Source organism: Eptesicus fuscus, chromosome 6, assembly GCF_027574615.1.
Source record: "Eptesicus fuscus isolate TK198812 chromosome 6, DD_ASM_mEF_20220401, whole genome shotgun sequence".
Lineage (NCBI taxonomy): Eukaryota > Metazoa > Chordata > Mammalia > Chiroptera > Vespertilionidae > Eptesicus > Eptesicus fuscus.
The window spans coordinates 51,756,629-51,768,728 of NC_072478.1; the positions used below are offsets into that span (position 1 = coordinate 51,756,629).

General features: G+C 43.7%; 1 protein-coding gene and 1 long non-coding RNA gene across 3 annotated transcripts in view; both read left to right on the forward strand.

The window, feature by feature from the left end:
- The first annotated feature begins 221 nt into the window (after positions 1-221).
- Positions 222-12,100, forward strand: part of SH3D19 (SH3 domain containing 19) — a 170,792-nt gene continuing 158,913 nt past the window's right edge. For both annotated transcript variants that reach the window (XM_054717691.1, XM_028151642.2), the window contains exon 1: positions 222-734. In XM_054717691.1, coding sequence (XP_054573666.1) covers positions 647-734 — 88 coding nt within the window. In that variant the 5' untranslated portion in view covers positions 222-646. The remainder of the gene's footprint in view (positions 735-12,100) is intronic.
- LOC129149459 (uncharacterized) lies at positions 3,819-7,102 on the forward strand. The gene is made up of 2 exons (XR_008556357.1): positions 3,819-3,905; positions 6,352-7,102. It is a non-coding gene; the product is annotated as an uncharacterized LOC129149459 (long non-coding RNA).

Here is a 12,100-nt window from a genome sequence, read left to right on the forward strand (position 1 = left end):
AAAAAATTACGCAGTCTCAACCTAACTCTCAAGCTAAGTTTGTTCCCACGTTCAGCTGCTCCCAGCTGTCCCATCTCTCCTCGTCCCGCTAGGGGCAGGTTCCTCCTCCTCCTTTTGTTTTAGTGTCAAGCAAATGGGTTTCCTGTTGACACCGGAATACTGTGAAAGGTCAGGAAGAGGCCAGGCCACCTCCCCCCACACCCCTGTTTATTGATTCTGCACGCGTTTGTTTTGGTCCAGCAAGCAGGTGGTTCCAGCGTGTGTGGCTGTGGGGCGTCCTCCGTGGCGGGTAACCCCTCCCCGAGGAGGCGAGGCCCAGCCCGAACCCGCCCCGGTCCCCGGCTCCAAGTCCGAGGGGCGGAGAAGGGGAAGAGGAAGGGGGAAGAGAGTGGGAGAGCGAAAGCAGGGAGAAAGAGGCCGGGTGCGCTGCTGGAAGGAGGCGGGGAGCCGGGGAGCCGGGATCGCGCGGGTGCCCCGCCGCTGCCCCGCCAGCTGCAGGTGGAGTCCGCAGAGGCAGCCGATCCCGCAGCCCCAGGCGCTGCCACTTCTTCCCCGGGGCCTTCTTCCAGGCCCCGAGGGAGCTGGCGTGGGGGCCCTCGGTGCTCGTCCACCGTCCCGCAGCTGCGCCTTGCGCCCCGCCTCGCCCATGGCTGAGGGCCGGCGGTGGGAGGACGAGGAGGAAGAGCTGGGGCGCCGCGCCCGGGGCCGGGCGCTCTCGGGCCACTCGGCTGCAGGTGAGAGGCGTGAGGAGCACGAGGGGTCGGGGCGGGGGGGGGGGGGTGAGGGGGTGGGGAAGGGACACGAGCGGGGGGTGGGGGGCAGGCAGGACCGAGGGCTGGGCACCCTGGGGCCGCTCAGGTCCTGCCCTAGAAGGCAGCGGCTCCCTCACCAGCTCACCCGCCAGGAGGGGACCCGCACCTCTTGGAGATGAGAGAGAGGGAGAAGGGCTTTTCCATCCTCATCCTCACTTTCGGGGCGGAGCCCGAGGAAATCCACACAGGTCTCCCTACCTGCGAGGGCCCAGGAGCCCAAACTACAAATTTTCCATGCGCACACTGAATCCTGGAGCTGCTGCCTTGGACCTTGTGGCCCAGGTGATGACTTATCTCTGGGTGAGTCAGAGGCCCGTGGAGGACGCCCCCTCCTGACAGTTTTGCCTGGGCCGCCGCCGCCGCCGCCAGGTCGAACCGCGCGCTAGTTGTCTAGTCTGGTTTCAGTGGCTCCGGACTTCGGACCTGGGACTCTCCTCCCTGCCCCCACTGCCTTCGGAGCGCGCCAGTTTCCTACAGGGCTTGCTTTAGAGTTGTTATTTTGTGAATGCTGCAGAATGTGGCATTCCAAAAGGCGATCCATTTGGACTGAGAATCATTCCTGGGCCCAAAATTACTTTTTTGGGGGGTGCACAAAGGCGGCACGGATCAATAGTTTGGCGCAGAAGTGTAAGAGGGACTAAGTACAGATCCACACCCCTTCTCTCTGCCCCGGCAGCTTTTCAATCAGACATAATAGAGAGGAAATTCTTTGGCCTTTGGTTCCAACGGGATAAGCCAGTTATCTAAAAAGAGAGAACAAACCTAGGGGAATTGACTACAAAAGGGAGATGAAGAAGCGAGAAAGGTGGAGATGAGAACACTCCTGAAAGCCTCTTTAGAAAGCCTCTTTCTCAAGTCGTGGAGAAATTAAGAGAAGTTATGGGTCTGTGGGGGAACAAACGGAAGGTAGAAAATAGAATGAAAAGAAAGAATTTGAGTGTAGTATGAGGAAATGGTCAACTTCATACCCTTGGAAATTTAAAAATAATTCCGTATGCCCATTACTAGGACTTTTTTTTTTAAATCAAAATAACCTGTTAGACACCATCCGTTTGGAAAATGATAGTTTTGTTCAGTATAAATCCAGACCTCATGAAATAATGGAAAAATAAGTAAATATTTTTTGCAGGAATACAATTTAAAAATTTACAAAGGTGTACTTCCATTGGACAGTGTAGGCTACCTTGGAGTCCTATTGAGGAAAAAAGCTTCACTCTCTCTAAGGAGGGACTGAACTGTGAAGAGTTGTCTATATTGGAGGTCAGACTAGATATGATCCAGGTGTAGGCTTATCATTCAGTTGCAATATGTGTATTTATTCCAAGGCTAGTGGAAGTGGCGTTTTTGTAACTTGTCTTTACGCGTTCCTTCATTTCCCAAGGCTGACAGAGGCCTTTCTAAGTTCTGTGATAGCATTTTGCCGAGACATGACATGGTATACTTTTTCACTCAGAAATCGGTGTTTGTAGTTTCTCACCATTTAACACGCCCTGTCTCCATGAAAGGGTGAGGGGAGGCGAGATTAAGGAGTGGGGAGAAGGTTCAGCTTGCAATTACTGGTCTTCTTTCTTTTGGGATACGCTATTTAATAGATTACATTTCTTTACAGGCTGTGCTCCTCCCTCCCCTCAGTAGTTACTATGTTTTTCAGGCACCATCGCATTCCTTACCAAGCTTGGGCATTTGTTCCTTATGTCTGTGCTACCAGTTCTCTAAGTGAGGGTAAGAACTGACCCAGAGGCTTGCACTTTTCCTAGTCTCACCCCTCCCTTCTTCCCCCACCACTTTACAATCTAAAGATTTTTTCTTTGATCTCATGTAGCTTGACACCATAAATTTGGTGGTTAGGGGCTTGAAGGAGTCTGAACTCCTCTCCCTGCTAGCTTTCGGTGTGGTGGTGGAAGTGTATTTGTTTATTTTTGCAATGTACATTCAGAATAGCATATAAAACTTACAAATTATAAAAGATAGGGGTACCTCAGATATTGCAGGTTTGGTTCTACCACCGCAAGGAAGTGAGTCGAATCTTTTTGCTGGTGGAGGGTCTTCCCTTCCCTTCAATGCAACATCTGTGAAGCACAATCAAGTACATGAAACTCAGTAGAACAGTGTGCCTGTAAAGCCTGTAACCTGTGCTCAAGTCAAGAAAGAATATTGCCAGTGATCTAGAAGCAGACTCTGATCCCTGTCACTGCACTTTTCTGACTGTTGTGATAATTACTCCCTTGTCCTTCTGTATAGTTTTAGCTTGTATGCATATGCATAACATATGCATCCCTATACAATATTATTTCATTTTATCCATTTTACAAGTTCATGAGTGGAATCATCCTGTACCTGTTCTTTAGTGTCATGCTTTTTTCACTCAATATTAAGTTTGTAAGATTTACCCATATTGTTACATGCAGCTGTAGTTCATTTTCGTTGTATAAATACAGTATCACACTTTGGCCTGTCATGTTTTATTGATTTGTTGAAATTCTTTACACAGGAATCTCACCTTTTTTTTTTTTTATTTATTGCATGTATTGTACTAGTAAATATCTTCCACTCTGTGGCTTATTCCTGAAATTTTCTTTATGGTCTCTTTTGATGTAGAAATTCTTAATTTTAATGTAGGTATATTTATGAATCTTTTTCTTTAGAGTGTCCCTCCTCTCCTCACTCTCCCTTTATAATGCTTTCCCTACCCCCTGGGCCATGAAGATACTCTCCTATATCAGTGATCGGCAAACTCATTAGTCAACAGAGCCAAATATCAACAGTACAATGATTGAAATTTCTTTTGAGAGCCAAATTTTTTAAACTTAAACTATATAGGTAGGTACATTGTTATTAACTTAATTAGGGTACTCCTAAACTGGCCTTTGCTAAAAACTCAAGGGGCCAAAGAGCCGCACGTGGCTCGCGAGCCGCAGTTTGCCGACCACTGTCCTATATCTCTTGTATGTCTCCTACAAGTTTTGTAACTATCTTTGGAGAGAGGTGATGTAGCTTTCACCAGACTGTCAACCGGATCTGAGAACCTCTGACTGATCTACAGGGCAGGGAATATAAAATTCTGGATCCTCTCCTAATCACCTGGAAAGAGTGGTAGGCATTTAATAGAGTTTAATGAAAACTAAATAAATGTAGTCTTTCTATATGTTGATGTCTTAATGGTAAACTCTGGAAGGACTGATGTAACTTCTCTGATGTGTCTTAAGTAAAATAACTAATATTGTCAGTATAAGGGCACAGAATAAAATTTGTTGTGTTTACCATGAACCAGGTGCTTCTTACATGTTATACCCCTGCTTAGGTAGGTATTATTTTCTCCATTTTATAATTAAAAAGACTGAGGCTCAGAAATATGTTTAAGCAACATCACCAAGGTCCCTCAGTTAGTAAATGGCAGAATGAGAACTTGAATCCAGGTCTTTCCAACTTAAAAGTTCATGTTTTCCAAACTATCCCGCTGGGTGTTAATAATAGTCAATTGATATTAATGCCTCACACGTTTATACATGCATGTTCCTTGTTCTATATTTAGAAGTACTTTGCATTTGTGTGTTTTTTCCTGCTTGGGAAGGGCTTTCATAGCCTCATTTAACTTGATTCTTAAAGACACTGAGAGGAAAGAGGATACATTTTATTACTGATTCCCATGTTAAAGATGAATAAATTGAGACTCAGAAATGTTGAATACTTAATCTAAAATATCACAGTTAGGTATAACTGCACCTAAGTTACCTCTGTGGTGAGTTTCAAGTCATAAACTATAGTTTCTTTGAGTTGATTTATATAACATGTGGCTCAGAGAATTTGTGGCTCTAATAAGTTAGTTTTGAAAACTGCATTAATCCTTCTGGGTCATCATCTTACCATTTTTGCTGTTAGAATTCTAAAGTTGTCTCATTGATTTTGAAAAAATTATTATATAAGTCCCATAGAAATTATAGATATACTAGAGGCCTGGTGCATGAATTTGTGCACAGTGGGGTCCAGCTGCCTGCCCCAATGGGGTTCGATTGGGGCCAGGCTGGTGGGGGGTGGGGGGGACAGGACATGGGAGGTTAGCCGCTGGCCCCGCCCCCAATCAGGGTGGGGGGGCGATTGGGGCGGGGCCAGCCAGGGGGAGGGGCCGCAGGAGTTGGCCATTGCGGTGCGCTGTCATAGCAATTGATCATCATTCCGGTCGTTCTGGTTGCTTGGCTTTTATATATATAGATTTACACATTGTTTTACACATTAAAAATCCTGCACTCACTGAGTTCTTTTATCCCCATCAATATAATATATGCAAAATGGTGTAGAAAGTACAGGAAATACAAAGAGATATATAAAACAAGGAATTAGGAAAGATAAGAATAAATAATACACTTTAAAGAAGATAAATAAGTATAAAAAGTAGTCCATGGTGACTATCAACTGGAGTGTAGCATAAGAGAACCAGATTGCCTTGGTTCATTTCTTGGATCACCTCTTACTAACTGTGTGACCTTGGATAAGTTACCTATCTTCTCTGCTTCCATTCTTTATTTGTAAAAATGATATTAATAAAACCTGTTATGAAGCATTAATAGATTAAATGAGTTAGTATATGTATTACCCTTAGGATACGATTAGGCACATAATAAATACGTATAAAGTTACTAGAGTCTCGATGCACGAAATTCGTGCAAGAGTAGACCTTCGCAGCCACGGCGGCTGCCTGGATCTGTCCCTCGCAGCCGCGGTGGCTGCCTCCATCCCAAGGCTGCAGCCTCGGCTTCGTCCAGTCTAATTAGCATATAACACTTTTATTATTATAGATTAGCACTGATTTATGTTGTTAGCCTAAGGATAAAAGGCCAAAGTTGAGAGGCAATAGTATTTATTTGAGATTCCCCCCAAAATAGCTATTTGTGAAGTACTGATTCAGGCAGAAACCCAAATAGTGTTTTGATTATGAAGTGAAGGCAAGGAATTTTATGAGAAAGGGAAGGGGGGATAACTACATGAATAGAAGGAAGGAATTTCTATAGGTGTTAAGTCAAAGAAGGAATTTCTATAGATGTAAATAAGTGAAGTTATTCTTTAGCTATACATGGTGCTATTTCTAAAGAATGTCTTTAATTTTTAGTTTGGAAGTCAGAATGTCTGCTTTCCTGTTAGCTTTGCAAGCACTTCTTTGGGACACAATATTGCTTTGGCCCCGTCTAGAGGTTCTTTTGCCCAGATTAAACATTCCAAAGGTTTGAGGAGTAAGACGTGCACGGCAGTTCCTCTGGGAAGGCAGCTCCAACTCCATTTTGAAGTGGCTCCGTTTACATCATTTTTCACATGTATATCAAGTTGAGGTGATCTGTGACTAAAACTCATTCACACTAAAGTTTCAACAGGTACAAAAAGGACTAATATAAATTATTGTCCAAATTTGGAACTAGAAAGGAAGTTAGAATAGAAGAATTTGGAAAAGCACTAGACTAGGGTAATCAAATAATCATGAGTTAATATGTATTATGGACTGGGTGCCAGGTAGTATTCTAATTATTTTACATGTGTTTTTCTCATTTAGTCTCCATACTGAATGTGATGATTTCCTTCATTTTACAGATGAGGAACATCAGACCTGGAGGGGGTAAATAATCTACTTGGGGTCACACAGCTAGCAAGTGACACAATAGGATTCTGTGACAGAGACTCTTAGTTGCCTACCCAGTATTCATTCCCTTCGTCTTCCTGAGTCCATGGAACCCTGTATTGCTGACTGTAGCAGTTTTCCAACCTACAAAACTACTTCTACCAGCCTGCTAAGGAGATACAAGTAAAACTTATTGGGTGGGGTTTCTAGGAAAGCTCTTTAAAGAGGACTCAACTGCACAGAATATCCTTTTGCCTTTATCATATTCCTCCCCCCTTGTACCAGGGACAAGGATGTGTAACTCACAGCAGCCATTATGGGCCACGAGGTTATCTTGAGAATGGAATCCATGCACTGAGAATAATGGAGCAGAAAAGTAGATGGAATCTCAGTTCCCAACAATAGAGTCATCATCTGAGATTTTGATCTCACGCCTCCTCCTTTATCTGAGAAAAACAAAAAAACCTCTTGTCTTGTTTAAACCACTGTTACCGTAGGTCTCTAGAACTAGTCCCAGAATACATGACAAAATTATTATCTTAACTGATACAATTTCCATCTTGATCTTCTTGTTTCTCTCTCCTTACCATAAGGCTATAATTCATTTTGTTAACATGAGGTTCCCTTAGGATACCTAGATTCTTGTTATTTTGTATTTTATTATAATATGACCTTGGACAAATCACTTAGAGCCCCCTCCCTTTATTTGCATCTTTTGAATAGGAATTATTCTCTACTCTACAACTTCATTATTGGGAACATGCCTGTAAACTTCAAGGTATCTATCATATGTGATGTACTGAAAAGCAACCCTATAGAATCTGAAAACAGTTTCTGTTTTTGTGATTTTGCGTAGTGCTGGGTTTGGATACTTCTCAGGGAATGAATAAATAGCAGCTATGAAGGAAGGTGATTTTGTCCCTGCTCTGATGCATATGAGCAGATTAACAATTGCAGTTGCTGATGAGCCCTATAATGCATGCCAGGGCTGCTGCTTAGGATTCAGAGTTCATCTGTTTTCAATATGGCTGCCTCCATTGTACCGGAGCATTGTTTCCTGAAGATACATTAATCAAGGAATCGCTTTACTGGAGGATAGCTAAATGCTTTTCCTCTGAGAGGTGGCCAAGAACAAGGGGCACAGAAAAAAAATGTTGGCATAGCATATCAATAATTAGTTTTTCTGGCAATAAATGCCGCCATTTCCAATAGTCTTTTGAAACTAGTACAGAGGTGTTCACACACAAAAAAAAGGGCAGCACCCCTCCCCCCAAGCATGAGGCCACCCACATAAATGACCCCTTCTTGTCTTATCCCAACACCCCTTGTTTATTTCCTCACAAGAACTCCTCAACATACTAGTACATACTGCTAAAGCTATCTGGAGATTACAAGGTGGATTTGTGTTAGTGCAGGTATAACTCAGCGGAGGGTGTGGTTTATACGTGGAATTCAGTTGGAATAAGGATTGGTATTGCAAGTTTTAAACTGTGTGGACTTGCATTTGAGTATTACTCTTAATTAGATGAGGGTAAAATTGGCAGACTCCATGCATATGTGAAATGCCTAATATCACAAACATTTGATCTCCTGTGCTGTTCTATTTTTGTTTCTTTTTCATAGAACATTTCTTGAGGTATTCAACTTTATAACATGGTTTGGAATTGCTCACGTTTCTGTAGCAACGGAACCTCTAAACAGTACTTTTTAAACAGTAATAGGCCTACACGTCACGTGGAGCTCCTAGAAATGCAGGTCCCGATTGAGAAGGTTTGGAGTGCAGCCTGAGATTCTGCATTTCTAACAAGCGGAGGTGATGCTGCTACTGCTGGTTCCTGAACCACACTTTTAGTAATAAGACCTTCACCGTCAGGTTTCTGAATGCTGGCTTGGCGCTGAATCAACTAGGGAGCTTTGAAAAAGACTTGCTCATGACCATCCCCTCCCCTCAGATTCCCCAATTAGTTACCTCTGGAATAGTTGCTGGGAGCTAGATTTTTGAAGTTCTATGTGAGGTGACACTCAGCTTAGGCTCCTATTAAAAAATGTGATGTTAAGTGGTTTTGGTGTGATTTCTTGTAATTTAAACTATTATGTTCTTCCATCATAAGCTGTGATGATTTTTAGTCAAACAGAATAAATAAACGAATCCACCATCCATTTTACAATGAATTTTATTCAATCCCTCTATTATCTTATGTGGAAGAGAAGGCTCCACGTAAAGAATGGTTTAAGGCGCTCTCCTTGAAGTCACTGGAAAGCAATGTCTGTGGTCATAGAGGCCTATCTTGCTAACTTCAGCTGATGCGGGCTTATCGAAAGGATGCATGCGAAAGCTTGAACACACACCAAGTAACTTCAGAAGACATCTGGAAATAAGAGTAGCCCGAGGAAAGTGGCTGCAAATAGTTACTCCAGAGAACATTCCTGTGACTCGGTGTGCCTCTGCCTGCCTCCATGGCTTGTGAAGTTACTGAGTAATTGGCTCTCTCTTGTTTTCCTCACAGTGAGTCTCCCCAAGAACGAGGCTTTCAGTAGGATGGCCAGCCACCATCCTGCACAGAGTGGCCCTCAAGGGCAAGGTTCTCATGCCAGTTTACCTCGGAGGCCTATGACAAAATAGAGACTGGTGGTCCGTGCGGTCCGAAAGGTTGGCGACCGCTGAAATAGACATAGTTACCTTTCCATACCCACCCCCACCTGGTTCCTTCTTCAGGGTACCCACCTGGCCACCGGCATTCCAGAATTGAGAATCGCCAGCAGCTGAGGGACCTTGGGCCTGGGGGCTGTTCTAGATTTCCTAGAATGGAGAGCGGGTAACATTGGCAGACTCCATGCATGACCCAACACTGTGACTTTCAGTAATGAGTTCTGCGAGGGGAGACACTTACTTTTTTTCAATTGTTATAGCCCAGCGATTTTTAAACGTTTTCATCTCATGGGACACATAAACTAATTACTGAAATTATGCAGCACACCAAAAAATATAATTTTTGCCGATCTGACAAAAGAAAAAGGTATCATTTTGATTCATTCACCCTGGGCGGCGGCTATTGTTGTGTTGGCTGTTGTCATTTTTTTATTTGACAAATAATCAGGTATTGAATGTTTTAAAAAAAATCTTTCAGCACACTGGTTGAAAAATCCTTGTTATAGCCCCATGACTCAGAACAGTGTCTGGTACTTATGTTCAATATATATTTATCAAATAGAATAGAATTTTTTTTAAAAAAATCCTATTTGTTGTAACTTTTTTTTAGGTTTTATTACATTTTATTCTAACCCAAGTCCTTTGGTACACAATGATGGAGAGCGAGTTCCTATTGTGCCCATAGCTTACCCTGTTGAGAAGAAACAATATTCCTTGATGTGCAAGAACTTCACATACTCCTGTTTCCTTTGTAGTTGTAAGAGCTGTATTCGTTTGCCACTTGGCGCCATCAGTACAGCTGGCGCCAGGCTTTGGGCCGAGGGGCAGCAAGTGGATGTCAGGTCCAGTGCTGGCAGCCCTTCCTGACGCCTCCCTTCAGGGTCTGCTTGGCCGCCCAGGTGAAGCAGCGCCGCAGGGCCTCGCACCCCGGAGCGCCCCTAGGCCCTCGCCCTGGTGGCCCCCGCAGCCCGCACCGCGCCTGCGCACAGGCGTCCCACAGCCGTGTCCGTTGTTCTCCGCGTGAGCGAGCGGCTCCTCAGGCCCCGGGCGCCGCCATCTTGGGTCCCCATTGACTCTGATTAACCAGTTCAGACGCCGCCTGGGCGATTGGGCCCAGAAAGGGAGGCTGATGCTCAGGTGAGGAGAGGGACACTGGGAAGAGAGGCGTCGCCATTCAGTTGCCCCCACCTGTGTGGGGGATGGGCGTTAAAAGATATCTCTGAGGGAGGATTGCCCGCCCAGGAACGGGATGTAGGCCGCGAAGCGAGGGATGAGCCCCAGCGCTGCCCAGGTTCCCTGCCGCGGGAAGAGAAGGCCGTCCCTGGACAGGCTCTCCGGGAGCGGGGCGATGACACCCACACGGGGTGTGAGGCCTTAATTGGAGCACATTGGTGGTTAGTGTTAAGTAGAAGGACAGGCACGTCTGCCGCACTTACACCTCTCAGCACCCCACCCCACCCCACCCCGCTGAGTGCAAGGATTTCCGCAGGCCTAGCACAACGCAGTGTTGGAATGAGCACCACTCAATCCAAATACACGAAATCACACCAAACCACTTAACATCACATTTTTTAATAGGAGCCTAAGCTGAGTGTCACCTCACATAGAATTTCAGAGGTTTCCAATGAATGTTTAGTGAAGATAATGAAGAATTAGGGGTTGGATTTCAAGATTCTTTTCTCTCTCTTTTTTAAATTGATTTCTTTTAGAGGGAGGAAGGGAGAGAGAGAAACATTGATGTGAGAGAGAGACATCTATTGGTTGCCTCTTAGACACACACACACCCACACCACCACCACCACCACCACCCCCTCCCCCCAGCGAACCTGTAACCTAGGTGTGTGCCCTGACCCGGGATCAACCCACACCCTGTTTGGTGTACAGGACGCTCCAACCAATTGAGCCACCAGGCCAGAAGCTGCTGTTGTAGGTTTTTTTTTAAAGTACCAACTTTTTAGCATGCCTAAAAAATATTGTATTTATCCCTCCACTGGTGTGGCTCAGTGGTTGAGCCTGGACCTATGAACCAGGAGGTCCAAATCCGTTGGATCCTCAGTGAGGGGCATGCAGGAGGCAGCCCATCCATGATTCCCTCTCATCATTGATGTTTCTCTCGCTCCCTCTCCCTTCCTCCCTCTGAAATAAAAAATAAAAAATAAATTATTTTATCAACTACTTCTATTTATTAGCCACTTATTTAGTGCTTAAGAAATGCCAGGAACTTAAGTAATTATTCTAACAAATAAAGGCAGTTTCTGTGAAGATGAGGAAAATGGGACAAAGAAGTGCTGGGATTTGGACTCCTGCATTTCTTTTTTCTCCTTTAATTTTTAAATTTACATACTTAAGTTTACATAAAGTAAAATTGACTTCTTTTGGTACATAGTTCTGTGAGGTTTTTTTAATGATGCATAATTGCCAATGTAACATTATATTAGTTTCAGGTGTAAAACATAATGATTCAATATTTATATATTGTGAAATGATCACCATAAAAATAAATCTAGTTAACACATGTCACCATACATAGTCACAAAAATATTTTCTTGTGATGAGAACTTTTAAGATTTAGTTTCTTAGTAACTTTCAAACATGCAATACAGTATTAACTATAGTTCTATGAGTTTTAATACCTTTTTAGATTCATGTGACCTCCACCATAGTCAGGGTAAAGAACAGGAAATTTCCTTGTAGTTAAACCTTCCTTAAACCCTTAACCGCTGGCAATCACTAATCTGTTCTCTGTCTCATAGTTTTGCATTTTCCAGAACTTGATGTAAAACCTGCAATGTATGAGAGTTCCAGTTGATCCACATCCTTACCAGCACTTGTTTTTTCTTGTTTGTTTTGTTTTAGCCATTCTGATAAATATGTGGTGATTTTTCATTGTGCATTTCCTTAACGGATAATGATGTGGAGCATCTTTTCATGTGGGTAATCTTTGGCAAAAAAAATGTTCAAATCTTTGCATGGTTTCATATTGTGCAAATTTTAAGAATTGTTTATATATTCTGCATTCAAATTCTTTATTGG